The sequence below is a fragment of the Ursus americanus genome, chromosome 12 (genome assembly GCF_024610735.1).
Source record: "Ursus americanus isolate L20-20 chromosome 12, mUrsAme1.1.p, whole genome shotgun sequence".
Classification (NCBI taxonomy): domain Eukaryota; kingdom Metazoa; phylum Chordata; class Mammalia; order Carnivora; family Ursidae; genus Ursus; species Ursus americanus.
Window position 1 is genome coordinate 9,699,118 of NC_142138.1, and position 25,245 is coordinate 9,724,362.

At 37.8% G+C, this 25,245-nt stretch overlaps 1 protein-coding gene across 2 annotated transcripts; it reads left to right on the forward strand.

The window, feature by feature from the left end:
* Positions 1 to 354: 354 nt before the first annotated feature.
* BTF3L4 (basic transcription factor 3 like 4) lies at positions 355 to 21,915 on the forward strand. 2 transcript variants are annotated; one of them, XM_045799551.2, is made up of 6 exons: positions 355 to 486; positions 4,122 to 4,188; positions 7,664 to 7,777; positions 19,789 to 19,990; positions 20,812 to 20,871; positions 21,639 to 21,915. In XM_045799551.2, exons 2-6 carry the CDS (start codon positions 4,135 to 4,137, stop codon positions 21,683 to 21,685), a joined length of 477 nt encoding a protein of 158 aa, XP_045655507.1. In that variant the 5' UTR covers positions 355 to 486; positions 4,122 to 4,134; the 3' UTR covers positions 21,686 to 21,915. The 2 variants fall into 2 exon arrangements, with proteins under 2 accessions (XP_045655507.1, XP_045655508.1); XM_045799552.2 differs by lacking the exon at positions 4,122 to 4,188 and having other exon boundaries at positions 370 to 486.
* Positions 21,916 to 25,245: the final 3,330 nt, after the last annotated feature.

Sequence of the window (25,245 nt, forward strand, 5' to 3'; positions counted from 1 at the left end):
CTCAATTTTTTTTTAAACAAACAGGTCAAAATTTCCCGTCTCCTCCCTGAATGGATACTAGTTCAGTCTCCATACTAATGAGTCCGCAGTAGTTAAGTCCGACAGTGCGGAGTTAATGCTAAGGAAAGACACGCGATAAAAGTACACACCCAAACAAAAATACACACCTCTTTTTTATTCAGATCCCTACCAATTTGTAGGCACAGACACAATGGAATTCTCGGGAGACTGCAAGCTCCAGAATGCAGTGCGGCCCCCTGCACCTGCCGCATTTCTATTGGGAGGCGCAGAGCAGGCTGGGTTTTGTAGTTCATATATGCGTTCCCCGGGATAGGCTGCTCTGGTTAGAGAGAGAGAGGCGGAGCCGGTTGTGTCACGTGGGCCCCGCTCCCGCCGCCGCTGCTGCCGTCGTCTTTCTCTGTCTCGACTGAGGCAGCCATCTTGCTCTTGCCGCGTGCTGTTGTTGGAGGACCCTCCCTGCTTCAGGTGAGACCCCCGGCGGTCCCGCCACTCCACGGCCATAGGCCGCTGTGCACGGTCTCCCCCCGCCCTCTTCTTCCGACACCCGCCAACTACTCGGGCTGCCACTTCCGCCGTGGCGCGCTGAGTGGGGGCGGAGGCGGCTCGTTTGGCTTGTCGGTTACCGGCGGCGCAGCTGGGGGTCGGCACCTGAGGGAAGGTCCCCAGCACCACCGCTCCCTGTGGGGGCCGGCGGGGTTCCGCGCTGTTGCCGCCCAGGGTCAGTCCCAGGAGCCGGGTGGTCCCCCGCCTCTCTCTTGTTACTCTTCTTTATTCACAACAACAATGCTGTGACAACAGCCTATCTGTTGTCATCTCATTTGATCCTCCCACTCTACAGATAGGGAAACTGAGGTTAGCAACCCCTGGCCCCCAAGCGCTTGGGACTGAATTCCGTTGCAGCTCTCTTCACCTCGTAATGGCAGTATTTGTTTACAGTTCTGCTTCCCTCCCTGAGAAATTATCTTGACCATCTCGGTAGCCCCGTTACACTGCCTGATGCATAGTAGGCTGTCAGGAAATTGATTGACCGACGGGCACCGTGTTACACAGCTAGTGAATGGCGGTTTCAACTTCCGTTCCCACGTTCTTTCACTTACACCGTAGCTGTCCCCTCGGGAGTGGTAACAATAGTTACCAGTTTTTGAGTATCTACTGTGAACCATACCCTGTGCTTGATAACTTAACCTTTAACCCTTAAATCAACCGTGTGAGTTGTGTAGTGTTAAACCTTTTCTAATACAGAAGGAACACAAGTTCAGAAAGTAAAATACCTTTCTGAAGTCCTAAGTGGTAGAACCTTGATCCTTCTGATTCCAAAACTTGTGCTTCTCTTAGAGGAACCTCGCATAATAAAAAGTTGGGACTAAAGGTTGAAATTATTTTATCTGTGCGTAAGCATGCTATGTAAACATGGTGAAAGTGCCTACCATAATGCTTGGAACTTAGGCACTCAGTAAATACTGATTATAACCTCATTATTTACACCTTTCTTGAGTCCTTGAGTAAAGGACAAAACAGTCCTAGAATCCTCAAGGAAAAATTCAGTAATTTATGTTCTTAGGAAGTTACTGCTCCCTTTTGGGTCTAGGAAGTGACTTCTCCCTTTTGGACCCTCATTTCCAAACCAAACTAGGAGAGAGGTGAACTATTTTATTTGTTTATAATTTATTTATACTCTGCTGTTGCTTGCAGGTATTTGAGATGGCCTCACATACAATACAGAAATAATGGGTACAATGAAGTAAAGGTAGATTGAGGACTAGGGAATTAAATCAGGTGATCTTTGAGGTCTAGTCCAGATTCTCAGCTTGCCATCTCATCTCTCATAGACTGAGTCCAATCCTCTTTACTACTTCAATTCCACACACCCCAACCTGCTCCACCTTTCTTCCTCCCCACCCCGCTTGAGTTTACAACCTCCCTAAAATGCTTTTTCACTGAGATAATTCTTGGGAACAAGTTTTCTGTTGTACTGATTACATGGAATGGAATCTGTTCTTTCATCTACACATTGATAAAAAGAGTTAAATTTTGTTTTTGCTTTTGTTTCAAACAAGTCAAGGCTCTTCATCTTGACTTCAGTCTCCTGTCTTCCATCTCTTCTTTTGGGGATTATTACTTCAAAATGCAGAAGAGTCCCAGAAGGTTTACCCTGTTCTAGTTCTAATATTTTCACTTAGCCCTTTTTTTGTAAAAAAATTTTTAGGTTCTTTGTTAGTTTACTGTACTTTCATGACCACGTTCCTTTGGGAAAAGTGAATATTGGTCCTTTTCTGTGGATATTGAGTATAGACATTGGGATTTGCATCAGCAAATTGAAGTCTGTGGCCAAGTTGAGATTGGCGTACACCTAAGCCTTCTGGCTTTGTAGTCCTCCTGTAAAGGAGTGTTTTTAGCTGCTGAGCATTGTGATACAGTGCTGGGCAAAGATTTAGGAATCATAAATTCTGCATGTTATTTGGGAACTGGACTTTATTTAGCCTTGAAGCATATATATAGAGGTTAGTGCTAAAGTACAGTGTCAGAATACAGAATAGTTAGTGCTTATATAATCTTTGAATCTCTTTCATCTCTCAAAGACATTATCTTTTTCAAGTGAATGGTAATTATAAAGAGGTTAGAGAATTGGCCATAAAAGTTTTTGATAACAGCTTTTATTCCCTCTCTCACATCTTAGTAATGATGTGTTGGTCCACAGAACAAGTAAAACAAGACTTTTAACCTTGGCTTTTATTATTATTATTATTATTATTATTATTATTATAGATTTTTATTTATTTATTTGAGAGAGAGAGCATGAGCAAGGGAGAAGCAGACTCCCCGCCAAGCAGGCAGCCCGATGCAGGGCTTCATCCAGGGACTCTGGGATCATGACCTGAGTCAAAGGCAGACGCTTTAGTAGCTGAGTACCTAGTTCCCCTTAACTTTGGCTTTTATTTTTATATAGTGTGGAGTGTTACAACCCATTATAAACTTAAGAACTTTTTTGTTTAGTAGGAATATCACTCATCAGATTAGGATTTATGACTGCAATTTTCTTAGAATTTTCAAAATCAAAATTAACCTTAAAAAGCTTAGTTTTAAGAATCTCCTCCCCCCCAAACACACACAAAAATTTAGAATTAATGTAGCAGAGATGTTTTTATCAAATTGTGCAGTGAAGTATCCTTACCGTGTATGCAAGAATATCTTGGCAACTGTGACGTACTATATCAGTGCAAGATATTGAATGAACTCTGTGGAAAGGGCTACTGAAGTGCTGAATGTCTGAAAATCTGGCTCTCTTTTCCTGTTATTAACATACCATCTGACCTTGAATAGAAGATATGACTACCTCATATCTTGACAGCTAGAGAGCCTATTGTTGAATTTCTTCTTTGTCCAACTTTTTTTTGGGTGGGGTTCTATTTGTGGTTACAAGGTTATATATGCTTCATTTATGATTTGGGGGAAAAAAGTCTACTTAAAGGTTATGCTAATAACATTTGGTAACTGCTTTCTGCTATAAAAATCTCTGGGGGGAAAAACTGGCTTGTCTAGAGATTTTATAATTGGGTAGGTTTTACTGAATGCCAAAGAACTGAATTTTGATGTGGGTTTTTTTTGGGGGGGGGGCTAAGATTTTATTCATTTATTAGAGAGAGAGAGCGCGCGCAGGTGCGCGTGAGCATGAGCAGGGGGGAGGGGCAGAGGGAGAAGGAGAAGTAGGCTTCCTCTGAGCAGGGAGCCTGACTGGGCCTCCATCCCAGGATGCTGGGAACATGACCTGAGCTAAAGGCAGACGCTTAACGGACTGAGCCACTCAGGCGCCCCATGAATTTTGTTTTTAAGGAGGGATCTTTAAATAGGTAACTCTGAGTCCCATTCTATTTTCTATTCATATATTTGACTCCCTGCGGTCTTACTTAATTTTGGTTCTCTTAATATCTGGTTTATGAAGCTAGAACAAGTTATTAATATAAGAATATGTAGACAGTATTAATATGATCGTGGTAGTGATGCATATTGCAAGCCTAGTGAACCAGAAGGTACTGTTGTATAAACAGTTATTTTATTTTGGTAAAACAGTGACTTTAACAAATCTATTTTTCCCCCCCTAGATTTACCAACAGCATGAATCAAGAAAAGTTAGCCAAACTTCAGGCTCAGGTCCGGATAGGGGGCAAGGTGAGTGTGGCATAAGAAAAATTGAGAGGAGAATGTATTATTACCAGATAGTGGTATTATTTTGGATTTGTGGTCATTAAAAATCTAAAATCTTCTCAATAATCAAGATTAAACCACATTCCAATTTGACAATAACTTGTCTACATTTAAAATAGGTAACTAGAAGACACCTCTGTCTGGTGGTGCAATGGAAGCACCCACCTTTGTTTTAATCCTCTTAACTTCTGGTAGTTACCTGACATGAAAAAATTATCCAACCTTGTTAGGCTTCCATCTTCCCATCTGCAAAACAGAATTAATCCTGCATAAGATGCTTCTGAGGATTAGAGTAATACTTGTAAAACACCTAACATGGTACCTGGCACAGAGTAGATACTTAATAAACGGTAGTTATTATTATGTTAGACTCATTTGCAGGGCACCCTAGATGTTGAGGTTACCTCATCTTGACTGGATACATCTACTTCTACAGTTAGGTTTATTAGGTTTAACTGGATATGCTCAAGCTGATGTATGTTTTGTTCATTGCTAGGTTTTCCTGCCAAATTCCTGCCTCTTCTTCTGTGTTGGTCAATGTGAGCACAGTCTTTTTCCATGAACTTTGAAGCCTAAGGAAGAGCTCATTCTGAGAATCTTTGATTCCCTTCAGCTCTAGCCCCCAGCTCAAGGAGAATACTCTGCCCTTATCTCTGCCCAGTATAATCTTTGTAGAAGGAAAAGTGAGAATAGAACTCAGGCTCAGACCTGGGAAGGGGATAGATAGGACACTATGTAGCAGCTATACTTTTCATTTACTTTGATGATAACCACGGCTCCTAGGGATGGAGATAGAAGGGGAAGGGAAGAAGTGACTAGTACTTTCTCCTTCCATAGTGATACAGTTATACGACCCTGGGGTCATATTAATACATTCATGTAACCAAAGTGGTCACATTGTAGCATAAAGTATAATGTAATATACCAATGCAAAAACTAGGGATATTAAGGAACCATAGAATATACCTGGAAGAGCTTCAGTCATCACATCTACTATTATATATTTTAAACCAGGTGGTTGGCACATTCATTCATTTAACTAGTTTGCTGTGCACCTACTATGTGCCAAGCACATAGTAGATAAACTAGTCAAGGTTTTCTTCTCTTGACACAGCTTAGCTTGGAAGAGAGACATGCTCACAACTACACTACAAAATAGTAAATGTTAAAATGAAGTACAAGGTGCTGTTGCCTAGGAGGGACAAGGAAGTCATCACTGAGCTGAGATTTGGAGAACAAACAAGAATTTATCACTAGGTAGATAGGTGAGGGTAAGTGAGTAGAGTAAAAAGGGGATCGTCGTTCTCACACGTGCTAAGGCACCTAAGATGCTGTAAGAGAATGCTGCTTGATAGAATGGCTTGCTTGTACAGTTAGAGTTCGGACTACATAATGTTTAAAGAATGGTAGGAGATGAAACAACCAGGTTTCAGGGTTGTATCATAGTCTTATATGCCATATTAAGGAGTATAGGATTTTATCCTACAGGCAAGGGGCAACTATTGAAGGATTTTAAAAACAGTTATTTTAGAAATTTAGGTGCTGGCAACCTGGAAAATGGAATGAAATGGAAGTCTGGCATAGAGGAGAACAGTTGAGAGGCTGCTGCTGTACTATATGGAACACAGATTTAGGAATTGGAATGACATAACTCACATGAAGAGGAAAAAGAGTCTGGGATGACCCCCAGATTTCTAGTTTTAAAGACTAGGTATATGGTGGTAACACGAGCTATAAAACTTAGGAAATATAGGAAGAATAGTTTGATGGACTGATAAGCTTTTAGACATGTTGAATTTGAGGTGCCTGGGGATCATTTCATTTGAGGCATACAGCAAGCAATTGAGCTATCCCTGAGTAAGGAACACTTCATAAATAAATGATCATCTATGAAAATAGTTATCCATAGTCCATCCTTCAGCAGCTGGGTTTTGTCACAACCTCTGCTGCTACTCACAGAACTCTCTTCCACTCCCACCAGCATTGCTGAGACTGAAGCCCCTAACTACTCTCTGTAAAGCTGATTCCCTAATTACTGCAGGAATTACCCAGAGATGGAAACTTTGCTTCCTTTCCTCCTGCCAGGTCTCAGAAAGATTTAGCCCTCAAGACTTAGGCTTCTTTTGGTAATGTTTTATTTCTGCTTTAGGTTATACTTTTTTAAATTGGCCCAGGAATTTAATCCATTATTTTAAATAGTTTTTCAATGGAAATATATATTTAGAGTTTTAAAGTATCCATTTAGAAATGAGCTCTTTCTATCTCAGTGACTAGTATAATTGTCAGACTGTTTGCTCAGGCCAGTGTTCTAAGCATCATTCTAGATTCCTTTTTCCCTCATATCCCACGTCCAATCCATCAGCATGTTGGTTCTTCTGACCGTCTAAGCTCTCACCATCTCCACTGCCAGAACTCTCCTCTCTCATCAAGACTACTCTAGTAACTTCCTGATTGATCTGATTATAGTCATTTTCCACAGCAACTTCAGTCATCTGTAAAAATCATAAATGAGATCAAATCATTCCCATGCTTAAAACTTTTGTATTGCAACTAGAATAAAATCCAACTCCTCCCCATGGCATTCTAGGCTATGTGATTTGGCCCTTGCCTATGTTTCTGATTGCATTTTCCTCCTCCTCCTCCTTTGTTCACTCTGCCAAAACCATGGTGACCTGCTTTCTCTGTGTAGAAACAGTAGGTTCTCTCTTGTTTCATTCTGCTTGGATCGCTCTTCCCCTAGATCTTCCCATGGGTCTCAGCTCATAATGTCACCTCTTCAGAGGGCCTTCCCTGAACATTCTAATAAAGTAGTGCTTTGGCCCTATCCAATAAATACTCTTACTACTGTGTTAGGGTTTCTTTCCTTAATACCCTTATCCCATTTGAAAGGATCTAATTTGTTTATATATTTATTGACTTTTCCATCCCACTGTAATGTATGCTTCTTGAAGTAAGAACTTGATTTTTTTCATTCCTAGATTCTAGGAATGTAGAACACTCAGTTGTAGGCATTTGATTCTTAATTATGTCAGACTCTTCAAAGTTTCAGAATATCTTTAGATTTAACTTTATTAAATTAAAATAATTTAAAATAAAATAAAATACTGGGGGCAGTTGGTACTGTGAAAAAGTGTTCCTTGTAATGTTTGGGTGTTGTTATAAAACACACAATTGTATTTTATTTTTTATTAGAAAACTTTTGAAACATAATATATTGAAATGATAAATGGATATTGGAAAAAATAAGAACTGAGTAGAACTGACCCTCAAAAATCTGGGTTAGACTGACAGTCCCAACTCTGAGCAGTCTTCTTAGTCATTACTATTAAGTCAGCAATTTCTTACGTGGGTTTTAATTAGAGTATTGTGAATAGGAAGACATGTGACTGCAGTTGCCAGATGCAAGGCATCCTAACACTTCTGTTTGGTTATTTTTCAGGGTACAGCTCGCAGAAAGAAGAAGGTGGTACATAGAACAGCTACAGCTGATGACAAAAAACTTCAGAGTTCTCTAAAAAAACTGGCTGTGAATAATATAGCTGGTATTGAAGAGGTATGATCATTTCGTAAATTGTTATTGTTTTGTAAATTGTTAAATTATGTGGACAAGTAGCACATTCACAAATAATTATCTGTACTTCTCAAATGTAAAATTTCAGCTTAGAAGAATCAGATATTGTCAGTCAGGTGTCTTTGAAGGACTAGATGTTGAATTTGCTTATTGTATAAAATTTGCTTGCATAAAAATGGATGATTGTAAAAAAATGATTTTAGTTGACAGATAAGAAATTCATCATACTTTTCTGACTCAAACTATTTGGCATATGTGACAAAATTATGGAACTGCTCTTGAATTTTCATACAAAACAAGATTTTTTTTCTAATAATATAGAAATAAACTCCAGGATTTCTTCAAATAAGGTGGATTTTTTTCCCTTTCTACACAACTGTATCTCTTTATTACCTCAGCCAAGAAGCTCTAGCAATAGCTTTACATGAATTGGATTTTAATTAGAACTTTTCTGGAAATTATTGGTTAAATTTTTTAAATCACTTATTATATTTTGGTAATACTGCTTTCCTCAAATATGAAGCCAAAGACTGATGTTATTTCAAAAGATACTCAAGAGGGGCGCCTGGGTAGCGCAGTCGTTAAAGCGTCTGCCTTCGGCTCAGGTCGTGATCCTGGCGTACCGGGATCGAGTCCCACATCGGGCTCCTCCGCTGTGAGCCTGCTTCTTCCTCTCCCACTCCCCCTGCTGTGTTCCCTCTCTCTCTGGCTGTCTCTCTGTCACATAAATAAATAAAATCTTTAAAAAAAAAAAAAAAAAAAGATACTCAAGAAAAATGATAACATCAGGGGCGCCTGGGTGGCACAGCGGTTAAGCGTCTGCCTTCGGCTCAGGGTGTGATCCCGGCGTTATGGGATCGAGCCCCACATCAGGGTCCTCCGCTGTGAGCCTGCTTCTTCCTCTCCCACTCCCCCTGCTTGTGTTCCCTCTCTCGCTGGCTGTCTCTCTCTCTGTCAAATAAATAAATAAAATCTTTAAAAAAAAAAAAAAAGATAACATCAGCCATTTATGATCTGTTACCATCTAGATTTATTTCTACCTGATAAATCCATTTCTAATAGTAACCAGTGTTTAAATTTTCACTGCCATAAATTAAATTGAATGTTTAAGTTAAATTATATTTAATGATATCATTACTATATGTGGTACCACCTCACATGGTACCAATCACATAATGATTTTTAACAATCATTAATGCACATGTGCTATAAAACGGATCAGAAATAATGTGGAGGCAAGGGTCACTAATAAATAGCAGAGTACCAAAGAAAAGGCAGTGAAATGGCCACATGTTCCTTCTACAGTGCATATATGAATAAATATTAATATATCATTTAAATCTGCTTTGTATTTTCAAAATCAGTATACTGATAAAATAGTAAAAAATGTAAGATATGTGTATTTTTTCTTCCTTTTAGCTTGATGTGCCTATGCATTCTTACTCTGATAAAGATTAGAACTTCATTTGCAAGTCTTGAAATTAAGCATTTTATATGCATTTTTTTCTTCTGAGTTATTGAAAGCTTTTATGTATTTTTATTGACCTAAAATAATTTTCAGAGATCATTCTCTTTATCTGGGTTATGTATGAGGAAAAACAAAAATCTAAACCTCTCTTTAAAAAATCCAAAGCTTGGTGGGAAAAAAAAAAGAGTAAGTTGGAGTAATAGACAGTAACTCTGATAATGTTAAACCTAAACAACTTATAAGTGTGGCAATCTTATGTCTATGCCTACATTTCTACTTTCTGACTCCCCCTCCCCACCCTGCTACCTCAGCGCTATTGACATTTTGAACCAGCTAGTTCTTTATTGTGGGAACTGTCCTATGTATTGTAGGATGTTTAAGCAGTTTCCCTGGCCTCTACCCAATAGATACCAGTAGTCCCCACTTACCCCCCCCCAAGTTATGACAACCAAAAATGTCCTCAGACTTTGTCACATGCCCCCTCGGGGACAAAGTCACCCTTGGTTGAAAAACATCTCTTTACGGAGGGGAAAAGATTCTATTTATACCTCCTTGAAGTATAGATTTAACTATGTAATATCTCTAAGGGCATGTTTTTCTAAATGTTTGTTTTTGTTCAGATTTGGGACATTTTGTGGTTCTTATAATTAATAAAACTTTTTGTGGTCAGAGAGCATTAATTGTATAAATGTTTTATAATAAAATAAGGAAACCAATCAGTTAACAGTCTTTGACCTTTTCAGAATACAGCCAAACTTGTTACAATGCAGTGCTGAGGTGATGGTATTTTTGTATTTGAAATTGTCCTAATAAAGCAATGATAGTGAACACTTAGTGGACATCTACTGTGTGCCAAGCATTTTGCCAAGGACTTGCTAGATAGTAGTTCATAAGTTATTATTCATTGTCTCTGTCCTTTGGAGCTTACAGTCTAGTAGGGAAACTAATTAGATAATGAGACAAATACGTATTATCCCATTGCAGATTTACAGTATCTCTTTGAGTCAGTTGTTATTGGTTACAGAGGAGAAAGCTGAGACAGAATTAGGTACCTCCCCAAGATCACTTAGCCAGTAAGTGCTGGATTCTAAGTGTTAAAACCAGAGTTCATTCTGTTCATCAGCTTATCCTGCTTTTGGTCTTTTCATTTGCACTTTCTTATATCCTCTCTTGGCCTTTTCCTCTCCTCCTGCTCCCCCCTTATCCATCAACTCCCGACCATAGGAAGAAAGTATCTTCTGCCTTATACCCTGTATTATTAAACACCTACCATGCAGAATTCATTTGTTACACCATTGCATATAAAAGAAATACCTATCAGTATTTCCAAGGACATTGATATTTCTCTTTTTTCTGGTCTTGATGCAGGCATTATTTCTCCCAGAAGCCTTCCTGATAGCACACTTACACATTTGTGTAAAGAAAGGTCAGATGCCTTTCCAATGTGCCTCCATAATGCCCTGTATTTACTTTTATTATAGCATTTATTAAACTGTGGTGTGAATTCCTTTTTGTTGCTACTACTGATGGCAGTTCTAACTTTTTGAGGAGTCATAGCTCTAAAACGTTGCACAGAAAATTAACGCTACAGGGGCGCCTGGGTGGCCTAGTCGGTTAAACATCTAACTTCAGCCCTGGATCGTGATTCTCAGAGTCCTGGGATCATGCTCAGCAAGGAGTCTGCTTGCGCCTCCCCCTGTTCTTCTGTCTCTCCCTCTCTCTCCCTCCCAAATAAACCTTAAAAAAACATTTTTTTTTGAAAAAATTAATGCTACAAAATAAGCACATACACACTCTCATTGCACCCTAACCCTGTGTGTGTATGAGGTCTTCCAGCCCTCACAGACTAATTACACAGAGAAAATATGCATAGACATAATTAACAATGCAAGGTAACAGCTATAAAATTTCTGAGTATTTGAAGCTAAGATGGGAAGGAGTTTTACTTTTCTCCTTCTTTCCCTCTTTCTAAAATTGGTTTTTTGAGAGCTAAGATGTTTGTACTTTATATAACACTTCGCAGATTTTGTGTAGGAATATCTAGTATACTATATATAACCTGGCTTGCCTCAAACATTATGTTTGTGTTACTAAGTTTAAAGTAGAGTTTTTTCAAAATTTTTTTAAAGAAAATGATGACACACACTTAGTTTAAAAACAGCTCTTTGGAAGGAGAAAAGAAAGTACTGCATTAAATGTAAACATGAAAACATATGTACAGAATTTTTCAGAAACACTAAGATGTGAAAAAATATATCTTAGAATAGAAGAAACACATTAATTACAATTCTGTTATTTTTTATTTGGAATGTTTGAAACTTGTTTCAAAGTGCTGAACTCTGGGGCACCTGGCTGGCTTAGTCAGGAGAGCAGGCGACTCTTGATCTTGGGGTCATGAGTTCCAGCCATTGGGTGTAGAGTTTACTTTTAAAAAAAAAAAGTCCTGACCTCTGAGGAATGTACTATCTTTCTGTTTTTCGCCAGTTTAAGAAAAGCATATAAAAACTTTCAAAAAGAGAAGACACCATTGCCATTGTTGTAAAACAAAAAATAATATTACTGTGTTTTTTGTACTTAGACCTTTGGTGGGTGGGGAACAGGGAGATCAGTGGTGGGTTCCAAAAATTCATGGAATGTACTTCTGCCAAGTAAAGTTCTAATCTTACTTTCTAAGCTGTTGGTATTGGTGATTTTTTTCCCCCTCCCAAAGCTTAATTTATGTCCTCTTTAGAAACTTTAAAGACTGAAGGACTGTTTGGATTAAGACAAGCTTCTCTGGTCTTTATGTATTCATTAGTTTGTTGATTTGGTGTAATAAATTAGTCATAGATTTCTTTTACATGTTACCGAAGACAGAGAAATCCAAAGCTGTCAAAAAGTAAGGGGCATGGGAGTGTCAGAGACTATTTCATACAAAAGCCTAGGTTTTTGGAGGGAATTCCTAGGAAAACCCCAAGAGATTTATAATCCAGAGCTAAATTTCTAAAAGTGTTTTATATTCTATGACATTTGAAGGTATTTGGTGGTTCTTATTTGGTAATGTAGTTGAATATAGTGACCATGCTGTTTCACCTGTCATTACCTGATAACATAAATCTATCTATCAACAATGGGTTCTTTTCCATTTCTCAGAAACAATTGATTTTATCAGATTTATTTGGTAAGAAATGTCACCAAAAATCTGAATCTGATCCATTTGGTCTAGTTGCTTCATAGTGTTTTATATTCAAAGGACATCTTCTTTTGTAACTAGGATATAATTCTGCCTCTGTGAAACTTTTCCTTTATTTCCAGACCTAATTAATTAATCAGCCCTTTCTCTGTACTTCCACAACGTAAATTGCTCTGCTATAATACATTTATTAATGACAACCTCATATTGTGGGGTATAATGATTTATTATTAACCAGTTAGTCTTTTTTTCAGATTATAAAAGTCTTGATATCAAAGACCATGTTTATTCTTTATAGTCTGTAGCATGCTGACTCCCATGATGAGTTTGTTTGGGGCTAAGTTTAAGGGATACTGATTATTTGAGATGGAATTATTCTCAAGAAGTTAGCCATTGGGGGGCCTTGCTGGCGCATTCAGTGGAGCATACAGCTCTTGATGTCAGAGTTGTGAGTTCAAGCCCCATGTTGGGCACAGAGATTACTTTAAAAAAAAAAAAAAAGTTAGCCATAGGAAGCTGGAGCTCAGGAAAACAGGGCTGAGAATATAAATTTTGTAATTGTACACATAAGTTTTACTGTTTATATTTTCCTCTTCCTAGTTCTTACTTTTCCTGAACAACTTATACCAGAAGGAGGACCTTGGTTGACTCTTAGCCACAATTCCTTCTTCCTCCAACCAGAGCCTCAGGTGCCAGTGGGTGGACAGCTCTGAGTACAGGAGAATAAAAGGGAGACACCATGTCCCATTCACCTTTTCATTCCATAGCAGCCTTACTTTATCTTTTAAGATCCTGTTTTTTGGGTTTTTGTTTTATTTTTTACTTTTTTTTTTTTTTTAAGATTTTATTTATTTATTCGACAGAGATAGAGACAGCCAGCGAGAGAGGGAACACAGCAGGGGGAGTGGGAGAGGAAGAAGCAGGCTCATAGCGGAGGAGCCTGATGTGGGGCTCGATCCCATAACGCCGGGATCACGCCCTGAGCCGAAGGCAGACACTTAACCGCTGTGCCACCCAGGCGCCCCTATTCTTTACTATTTTTTTATTGTGGTAAATATATGTAACAAAATTTGTCATTTTAACCATTTTTAAGTACAATTCAGTGGTACTATATTCACAGTGTTGTGCAACCACAACCATTATCTATTTCCAAAGTTTTTCTTTAAGATTTTATTTATTTATTTGACAGAGAGAGAGAGAGAGCACAGGCAGGGGGAGCGGCAGGCAGAGGGAGAGGGGGAAGCAGGCTCCCCGCTGAACAGAGGGCCCGATGCTGGGCTTGATCCCAGGAACCCTGGGATCATGACCTGAGCTGAAGGCAAACACTTAACGGACTGAGCCACCCAGGCACCCCTATTTCCAAAATTTTTCATCATCCCAAACCAAAACTCTATATCCATTAAGCAATAACTTTCCATCCCTTCTTCCTCAACCCCTGATAGCCTGTAACCTACTTTTTGTCTTTGTGGGTTTGCCTGTTGTAGATATTTCGTGTAATACAGTGTTTGTCCTTTTGTGTCTTGCTTACTTCACTTAGCTTAATGTTTTCAAGGTTCATCCATGTTTTAGCATGTATCAGAACTTCACTTCTTTTATAGCTGAATAATATTCCATTATATGGATAATACCACATTTATCCATTCATCTGTTGATGAACATTTTCTGTTTTTATTTATTTATTTTTTTAAAGATTTTATTTAGTTAGTTGACAGTGAGAACACAAGCAGGGGGAGCAGCAGGCAGAGGGAGAAGCAGGCTCCTTGCTGTGCAAGGAGCCCGATGAGGAACTCGATCCCAGGACTGTGGGATCATGACCTGAGCCAAAGGCGGATGCTTAATTGACTGAGCCACCCAGTTATCCCACACGTTTTCTGTTTTTAAAATAGCTTCCCCCTTCCAATATTTTGTCATTGTGGGGGCACTTGGGTGGCTCAGTTGGTTGAGCATCTGACTCTTGGTTTTGGTTCAGGTCATGATATCAGGGTGGTGGGGTCAAGCCCCGTGTTGGGCTCCACACTCAGTGCGGGGTCTGCTTGAGATTCTTTCCTCCTCCCTCTCTCTCACCCTTTGCTCCTTCCCCTGCTCATGCACTTGCGGTCTCTCTCTCTCTCTCAAATAAATAAATAAAATCTTTAAAATATATAGTTATTGTAGGAAGTTATGGGTTTACAGAAGAGATGAAGAAGATATTAACATTTGATCATAATCCCCACTACCCAGAAATAACTACTATTAGTTTTGTATTTCTTTCCCATCTTTATATGCATGTACTTTTAACATATTTGAGACTGCAGCTAGGTGCACAATTTGAAATCTTTTTTCCCCCCAAGTAGCATTATATTATAAAAATTGTTTTATATCGTTAAAAAACTCTTCTTGGGGCACCAGGTTTGTACAGTCATTTAAACATCCAACTCTTGGTTTTGGCTCAGGTCATGATCTCAGTGTCATGAGATTGAGCCCCGTACGGGACTCCACACTCAGCGTGAAGTCTGTTTGGGATTCTCTCTCCCTTTACCCCTCCGGCTCATGCTCTCTCGCCTCTCTCTGTCTCTAAAATAAATAAATAAATCTTAAAAAAAAACCTCTTCTTAATCATCAGTGTAGATGTCTACGTATATTCCAATAAATGGATATACCATAATTTAACATTTCTTAATTTATAATATGTTATAATGCTTTGATAATAAAAGAATCACATATTTAGGGGCGCCTGGGTGGCTCAGTCGTTAAGCATCTGCCTTCGGCTCAGGTCATGATCCCGGCGTTCTGGGATTAAGCCCCGCATTGGGCTCCCTGCTCAGCAGGAAGCCTGCTTCTCCCTCTCCCATCCACCCTGTTTGTGTTTCCTCTCTTGCTGCCTCTCTCTCTGTCAAATAAATAAATAAAATCTTAAAAAAAAAAACCCACATATTTAATTTCAGTATACATAATGTGTATGTATCTTTGTCTCTGATTTCCTTCGGAGAGATTCTTGGGAAGACAGTTACTGGCTGAATGAGCATGAACATTTTAGAATTCTTCACCCATGTTGCCAAATTGCTTTTTCAAAAAGGTTGTGCCATTTTATACTGTCTACAGCATAGCTGTGGAGAATCCATCTCATTAGACTCTTGCCTCCAGAGCATAAGAGAAAATGATCCCAGCATATCATACAGTTTAATGACAGCTGTTAGTTTTAGCTCCTATCAACAATAATAGGTTATGTTCATATAGACTTTAGAAATAAGCAGGTGCTGAGCTTAGAAGGACTGAATGTGAAAGATACGTATGGAACTATGCGCCAAGGCCATAATCTTCAAACTTTTACATCCCTTAGCCTCACAAAACCGCAGACACGTGTGTGCCTTATTCTTAAAATGTCTATTATTTCACCCCATTAAGATATAGGAGTAAGGCAATAAAAGATGAACTTCCTGATAAACATTTAAACGCCATTGCAGGGGCGGCTGGCTGGCTCAGTCGGTAGAGCATACGACTCTTGATCTCAGGGTTGTGAGTTCAAGCCCCACCATGTTGGGTGTGGAGATTATTAAAAAATACAGTCTTTTAAAAATAAATAGATAAATAAATGCCACTACATACAGGAAGGAGTAGCAGTAAAACTTGATTTTTAAGATCACTGTCAATTCTCAGAACTGCCAGCTAGCCAGTCTAGTGGGGGCTTGGATAAAAAAAAAAAAAAAAAAATCACATGGAAGAATTTAAACTTCCTCTCTGAACTGAGAGGGCAGTTATCAGCAAGAGCTGTAGAGTCAATGGTAACTTTGTAAGCCTCCTAGAGCCATAAAAACTTATTGCTATGTAAGACTAAGCAACCATTAGATTTACCAGAAAGAAGGTTACTGTGATTAATACTACTCAGAGGTCAGCAAAGGCAGGGGTTGTTAAGGTTTTGATAACAGCATAATGGAGCCACTGAGCTGTTGCCAAGAATGACTTAAAATGCCCTGAATTCTGTAGGGCAATCAGGCTGATTCTGAAAAGTCAGAACAATAGGAAAAGTCAAGCCTAAGATATAGCTCAGGAGGTTTTGGGCATCTTCATTAAGAGCACTACTGGAGCTATTTCTAAAACTTGAGATGACCCCTTTATCTAGCATTTGGGGAGTTGAAGTCTGACAGCATCCAAGATTTTAAAATAAATTATATTTGAGGTATCTATTCATTTGGCAAATTTGAGTGACTATTATGTACTGGACCCTTGGGGGCATACTATGTCTAGTAAGGCATGGGCTCTGATCAGAAGATGTTTACCTTCTAGTACAGTCAAAGACTTGCAAACACAATTATACTACAAGACAATTCTATATAATTGCAATACCCGTGAAGTACAGAAAGTACATAAACCTAAATTTTCACAGAGTCTTGGATCACTGGGAATTTGCAAGGTGAAGAAGCAGAAAAATGTTCTTCTAAACAGTGAAAACAGCATATGTAAATGTACTAGGCATGAGAGACAACATTTTTTGATAGCTACAAAACATGTCAGTGTTATTCGAGCAAAAAATAAGAGCAAGGGCATCTGGTGGTGTGGACTGGGGTCTCAAAAATGCTACTTCCTCCATAGCTCAAATAGCATCCTTTACTTCAGCTACCTGTTAAAGTGGAAAAAACATTTTGATATAAAGGGGTTGTTTGATTGGAAAAGGACCTGAGCTGGACAGTAGCTAGTTTAATAGTCTTTGTTTCCTTGTCTGCTTCTTATTTTTATACTGTATATAGATCGTATTACTTATGTTGACCACAGAGCAATAAAATCACTAGAAAAATGAAGTCTCCATATGAAATGCATACAATTTGCTTTGTGAATTTAACAAGTTCCTTATCCTTTCTTTTGCCTCTAAAAGGGTGGGGGAAGTATCTAACTGATCTTGCTCAGCCCAACAATTCATCCTTTGATAGTCTCTAATAGCTTGCATCTAGGAGCCTTATATAACCATGTTATTTGCTCAGTAGAGAGGAAGGAATGGTAGATAGAAATAAAATATTCTAGCCTTTAACTTCTAATACTTCATTCTCTATTCTAAAATTAACTAAACTCTCCACCCCTTTCTGGACCTTTCTATTCACAAAGCTACATCTTTTGTGCAACCCCATTTAAAACAACCATTTATAAATTTATTTCCATTTCACAGCCTGAGATGGAATTCATCCTGATTTTCACACTAAACTCAACATATTTCAAACTACAAAGACCTTTATCAGGTTGTAAGATATGATGTAACATTTAACCTTTTGTAAAGAAGCTTAAACAGAGGAAAATTCACAATTGGGGGTGGGGGAGTGCTGTGTTAGCTTCTTACTTGTTTTGTAGCCAGTAAGATATATATTATCCATATGTCTGTTTGGGGTTTTTTCGCATTCTCCATTTAGCCTATATTCTGAGATAAATAATTCTCTGGCAAGCTTTCACGAGGCCACAGAATTGAATTTTTATAGGCAAATAAACATTTTTAAGAATGAGAATGACATCACAGGAAGGAAACTAAACAAAGTTGGGGACCCAGGTTCAGGTTCTAGGTTTGCATATAACTAGCTATTTGTCCTTGGATACGTTGCTTAACCAAGAGCTCATCTTTAGTATTTATTTCTCTAAAAGGAATTTGAACTAGAAAACCTCTAAGTTCAGCAAATGTATGGCCTGACTTTTGGACCAATACTGATTTCAAATCTCTTGCGACTTTTAACATTTGTAAATAATAAATATCTCAAATTCTAATATTTAAGACTCTTTTCATGCTTTTATTATAGAGATTTGGTCTTGATTTGGAATAGAGAATCCTACCATATCTTTATTCTTTTCCCATACTAGAATTATGTGACTCTAGGACAGATAGAGAACAACAGTCCATTCTACATCCACTATGCCATCTCCTTCTCAATTCATTCCTCTTCCAAATTTTCAGCCACTTTACTGTTAAACTTTTTACCTAAACTATAATTATCTTCAGAACTATATAATTTATCTTTTTCTAGAGTCAGTATAAATTGATTTTAACTCAAAATGGTATATGTTCAGAACAGCTGGATTGAATGTGTACTGTGTGTAATATGTGTAATGGAACCTTGATTACAATACTGATACAGGGAACGGTGTAGAATTCAGATAGTGATTTTTGTCAGAGAAAATTTGGGAAATTATTTGTAGATCTTAGTTACAATTTTCCAGGGGATTTGCCTTTATTTTCTCTGTGTTCCAGGTCTTGCCTGAAATTTAGAAGCCCTTTTGTTCCCCTTCCTTTCTGGTGCTTATCAGTGGTGGTGATCACCTTTGAGGAAGAAAAGCCCACTTCCACTGACCATGGAGAACACTCAGCATCTCTGCTTGATTGTGACAAGGGCAGTTTTTGGATGGATCATGAAATGCTTCTAAAGTAGCCAAGAGTTAACTTTCCTAACCTTCTTATATAATAAGCATGTTACCATGAAGGTAACTTACCCAGTGGAATCAACTACTAGTGGAATCACATTATTTATACATTTAACTTATGCAAATTCAGCTTTACTAAAACACAATAAGAAAGTGCATGAGTGAGAGAGAAAAATAATATTTTAAATAGCGCATGTTTAACCTTCCTTTTCAGGCAATGGATAAAATCAAATCTGAAACAGTTCATGTTGGTGAAAGCTACCAAAAGAATGTGAGGATGATTTTAAAGGTTTCCCAGTGATTGATAAAACATGCTCAGGTGGCCAGGCAAGTGGGTTGGAGAGCTTCTTTGACATTTACAAGGCTTATCGAAAGTTATTGAGAAGCTATACTTAAGAGTTAGAGGAACTAACAAAATCTTTTATAAAGAATGACATGAGAACAAATTGAAATTTTTGTAAATTTACTAAGTGTTCAGAGGAGTGAAACATCTGTTTAAATTTCTGAGTGTTCTTTATGGATTTTCAGTGGTTATTTTTTATCATACACTATTACCCCTTTACAACCTGTTGCCGAAGTAAAATGCTACCCCCACCCACCAAGTGTACCAATTTAGTTTGATAGTGTAAATCGGGTAAGATAATGGGTAATTCACTAAGAAGCCAGTTCTTTCTTGGCTGATAAATCCATTATTTTTAAAATGTGGCATGAACTTCTTTCTCATAGTAGTAGAAGTCTTTGAATTTAAAATCTAGATTCTATAATAAAATGACTGTTTCTTGACCATCCTAGTAATTTGTGCCAGCTACACCATTTTACTTTGTTGCTACTAGGGTCTTTTTCCACCCATATCTACTGCTTAGACAATTACTACCTTGGGATTGTTAAAAAAAAAAAAAATTGGCTAAATTGTTATTTAAACAGGTACTGTTTTAGTTGTTCCAAATATGTGAAGTACATTTTTCTTCTGTGATCATACAGGTGAACATGATTAAAGATGATGGGACAGTTATTCATTTCAACAATCCCAAAGTCCAAGCTTCCCTTTCTGCTAACACCTTTGCAATTACTGGTCATGCAGAAGCCAAACCAATCACAGAAATGCTTCCTGGAATATTAAGTCAGCTTGGTGCTGACAGCTTAACAAGTCTTAGGAAGTTAGCTGAACAGTTCCCTCGGCAAGGTAGGTATTTCAGTTTAGTATCTTTCCTTCTCTACTGTAATCTAAAGAACCTAATGATTTAAAAGGTATCCCATTTTATATTTACTTGTATGTTAATTTTACTTTTAAAAATGTTGCTCATATGCTTCATACATTTTTGAATCTGTTTCTTTAATAATTGTGCAGTGTAGCATATAGAATATATGGATACATTTTGGTAATAATAGAGTTGAGAGGTAATTAATTACCTAAAAGATCTGCAGACCACAATTTACAGACAGTATTTGATATTCACTTCTGACTAATGACAAGAAGAAGATACTGTTATTAGAGAACTGTATTTTTCTTTAATACTGTTGATTGAACTATAGGCACAGCAATTGTAAGTTCTGAATTTCCACAATAGCCCTGGTTTCAGATGTGTCTTGTCACTCCTAAAAATCAGAGCCTTTTACATCAGTGCCCATACCACATAGCTAGATACTTTCTTACACCAGAAGAGATGGAAAGTCTTGAATATTGATTTTTTATTTCAAGCATGTGGAATTTATAGAATAAATTATAATGTCTTTTTATTCCAGCTCATCAGAATTATTTCATTTTCCAAATAAATTTTACCTTCACTGCCCATTGAAACTGCTAGCTGTATTTAGTATATACCTGGTAAGCTAAAGTGTTACTGATTTTAGTGTTAAGTAAAAAATATGGTATTAGGTCAGACAATCTTTTAGTTTTTTCTGAACAACTATATAAGATTTAGAAAGGAGAAAAGAATAAATATAGTAAGTGTTCTATAAAGGCCTTTGTTCTCAAGAACTAATTTTAAAATAAACATTTTGTAGTGTTGGATAGCAAAGCACCAAAACCAGAAGACATTGATGAAGAGGATGATGATGTTCCAGGTAAGTGACATTTCTTTAGCTCTGAGATTTTTAGGAGCCTGTTTATCTCGTTTAATTCATCGTATAATGACTTTCAATTTTTGTTGATGGTGAACTCATGAATTTAAATTGATTCACAATAATATGGATACAATCTAATGAAAAATAATAAAAGTCCTCCCATTTTGAACTTAGAATCAGAAATTGTCACACAAAGCTCTGCTGCCTGCATTTGTTAAATTAGAATCACTGTGATTTTAAATTTGCATAGTTATTGTTACAACATTTCCGTAGGAATTGTGATTGACATATGAAAATGTTGTTCACCTTAGTTTGCATAGACAAAAAAAGACTAACATTTCCTTAGGATTGCTGCTTTAAAAGCAGATAAATGAAGCATTGTTAGTGAAATGCCACCAGTTCGTCTCTGCTTCTTGTCCTGTATGTTTTCAGGCTAATTCTAATAGCCACAGTTTGGTTTTTATTCGGGTTAGAAGTTAGGAATTTCGGGGCGCCTGGGTGGCTCAGTCGTTGAGCGTCTGCCTTCGGCTCAGGGCGTGATCCCGGCATTCTGGGATCGAGCCCCACATCAGGCTCCTCTGCTGGGAGCCTGCTTCTTCCTCTCCCACTCCCCCTGCTTGTGTTCCCTCTCTCCCTGGCTGTCTCTATCTCTGTCAAATAAATAAATAAAATCTTAAGGAAAAAAAAAAAAGAAGTTAGGAATTTCATTTATCTCTTTTTCTTTTTTTTGTATCTTTAACTCATTTACTTTTTTTTTTTTTTTCCAGATCTCGTAGAAAATTTTGATGAGGCATCAAAGAATGAAGCTAACTAAAATTTTTTCTGGAGTTTGGAAGCTGGCATGGACTAGATTTAACAAATCAGCTATGTGGTTCCAAAGTTTTACAGACATGGAGAACATCAACTGTTACTAGTTCAGTAATATAAATATTTTGTATATTAATAATGCTGTTTGTTCAGCATTTTTCGGTCATTTGATTTTGCATTTTGCACTTCCTCCCAGGATCTATTCTTTTGGTCAAAATACGAAGTATTGGTGCAGTTCGAGGGTGTTTTGGTGTTTGATTCTCAGTTTTCTGTTTTGTGTTTTTGTTGGGGTATTTTTGGTGTGTGTATGTGTATGTATGCGTGTGGGTATGTGTGTATACAGTGGAGAGCAAATTGGAAAACAGTTCTATTTATCCTCCTCCTTCCCCCAGTAGAAAATAAAACAAATCTTTACATTTGTTACTTTTTATTTTTTTCTAATCATAGAATTAATGAAAAGCGAGTGTCTTGGATTTCAGATCTGAGGAGATTTTACCCTTGGAAGTTTGGTTTTAATTTGCTTTGTTAACATATTTTTTATACATTTCTCTGGGTTTAAAATGTCTTGAGAGACTTTGCCAGCAGCTCTGTGTTGGCATAGTGGGCAACATATCTGTGGTGCATCTGCCTTAGATTCACTTACCTGGTCAAACCCAGAAGATTTTCTTCCAGCTTTCTTCCTAAATGCCTTTTTCCCTCTCCTTTCGGTCTCCCAGTGGCCTGGTCAGCCTTTGGTAATGCTCTTCCTCATCTTCTACCTAGCCTGAGAAGGATGTTCTCCATTTAGAGTTAAGCGAGTGCCTAATCCCTCTTTTGGTAAGACATTTTTCCCTCTTAAGGAACAACAGCTCCATCTTCAACTTTTTATTTCCCCCTTGATTTTATAGTTTGGTAGATTTCAAACTGGAATAGCTAGCATGTGCTTGCTAAGTAATTTTATGCCAGCCTTATCCTGTATACTAGCTGTTCTTAATAGCAGGTGCAAAAAATGCCTGTTTTCAGCAAGGTTAAATTAGGAATGTCCTTTTGAGTCAGAAAAAGATAGGCCATAGACTCATTCCCCAGCACAAATGGTCATTCTATGAAGTGGTACTGGCCCCAGGAGGGTATCTTCAACCACTCTCCCACTCTTGGTCTTGAACCTACCTCTGGATTGGATCTTACTGTTGTAGCTGCTCACAGCATCCTCCTGCATGCTTAGAGTAATGCTTTTGGGGGAACACTGGTAAAATACAGTATTTATTTTTTTCACCTCCTTTCAGAGGACTTGGAGGTAAGTTGCATTCATTAATTCAAGTTTCCCTCTTGCTCTCTGATGATAAAAGCTTGCATTTTGCTATGTCAGCATTTGTTATAGCCAGTATTTAAGGATAGGATTTAGAAAATCTATCATTTCCTGGCCCACCAGCAAACTAACTATGGCTTAACCTTGCAGCATATCTACTTTTGTTTCAAGCTAGATATCTTTATTTGATATCTAAAATGCAAGACCAACAACATATCAAGAGATCTATAGACAAGAAGGCAAAGCTCTTGTATTTTTTTCATCCAGACACTTCAATTTATTTTATAAATTTGTTCATTTTTCCTGTTCTGTTTTATATAATATATGGACTTAACTACAAAATAAAGTAACAGTAACAAAATAACAAAAGAGGATAATATTTCCTCTTGTGCTTCTCTTATTGTCGACAGAATTTCCTTCTTTTGTATTTCTTCTCTACTCCCCAACCCCAGACGAATTTCAGCCCAGTCATTATTTGAAATAATGTTTCATCCATTGTTAGGTTAGTAGCTCTAAATGGTCTACATAATCCAGAATTCTTTTCCTCTGACTGTCCCCAGTGGGCACATTGTGGGACAGAGAGAGTTATGGAGACTTCCAAGTGATTAAGGACATATAAGAGATAGTATAGCAAATGAAAAAAAGAGCACTCATCTGGAAGTCAGGAAACCTGGGACCTAGTCCCGGCCTTGGCATTAACTATGTGACCTGGGCAGGTCACCTAACTACTCTGAAGTTCATCATCAGACAAGTGAGATGTTTCTAAAGCTTAACATTTTTTCTGCTCCTGTAGTTCGGTGAGTCTCATTTCTGAAAATTCTCAAGGAACTGATTTTATATATTTTCAGAAATATCTGTTTTTATCAAGATCCATAAAACTTTTTTGCATGTATATACTGTTTCCTCTTTTTCCTTTTTGATCACATTTTAACTACTCACCCAGAGGAGCTCTGGTCAATATTTCCTTTTATCCTATCAACAACAACTCTTAATGGCTGACCTCCCTTGGGTGCAATAAGCCAGTATTCTTTTTTGTTTTGTATTTTCATACCTTCCCCTTTCCTGGACAAAGCATATTGAGATCTTGACTCAATACAAATGTTCCTGCCTTCAGTGAGCAGGCATGGATAAGAGTATGGATGAAACTTTTGTAAATAGTATTCTTGGCATAAATATTAATTACAAAGCTTTTTGATAATATGACGTAGTAACTAAATGTGTACTTTCTATGAAGATCATGTATTTATTGCCAAGATAACTATAGAATAAGCATTTTCTGGTAAAATTCATCTTAAAATTTGGGGATAATTCAAGAAATGTCTGTACAAAATTGATTCATGGTCTTAGTTTTTGTGATTAGTTCTTTCCATTCATGTGAAGGTCCTCATTTATCTGTCTTGGGGAAGCCCAAAGTAAATAATTGGATCCTATACTTATTTTATCCTACTTTCCCTATTAAGTAATGGTTTAAGAATTGGGTGGCTCAGTCGGTTAAGTAAGTCCCACATTGGGCTCCTTGCTCAGCAAGGAGCTTGCTTCTCCTTCCGCCTGCTGCTCCCCCTGCTTGTGCTCTCTCTCTCTCTCTCTCTCTGACAAATAAATAAAATCTTAAAAAGAAAAAAGAATACATCAAGCACTTTGATTTGTTGCTAAGTAATTAGTATTACGGGATTCCATTAAATTAATTTTGATATGCATACCAGGTTCTTGTGAAGACCCATACTGGGCTGTGTTTGATTTGTTTCTTTGCTATAATTCAGTGCTTAACCTAACTTTGCTATATATCCATAAATGACGTCATGATTAGACATAGTATGGTATAGTAGGAAATGCACAGGTTCTTAGATAGAGGTCAGTTCCATTACCTACTGTGCTATAACCTTTCCAACATGGTTGCTGCAGTGCACAATTTCAGGGGCCATCATTCATATTTGTTGTGTTCCAAGGAGCCCCTGTAATAGTGCAGTGATGGCCTTGCTCTCTGTACCTGTAAAATGGTGCCTATAAAATGGTCAAACAGGGTTCCTTAGAACCCCTTACATGGTTAATGTGAGGATGAAAGATGATTCAAGTGTGTCATCTCCCAAGCCATGGCAGAAAGGAGTTCATGGTTCTAGGCACAGCAAGGCTCCATTCTACACTGCTACCCTCCAGTTAGTCTTTATTGCTCTGCCACATAAGAGTTTGCCTGGATTATCATAGCCTCCCCATTGGTCTTGCTTATGAGTCATTCCCTTCAGTGCATCCTCTACACAGGAGACAAACTACCTAAATTTCATATC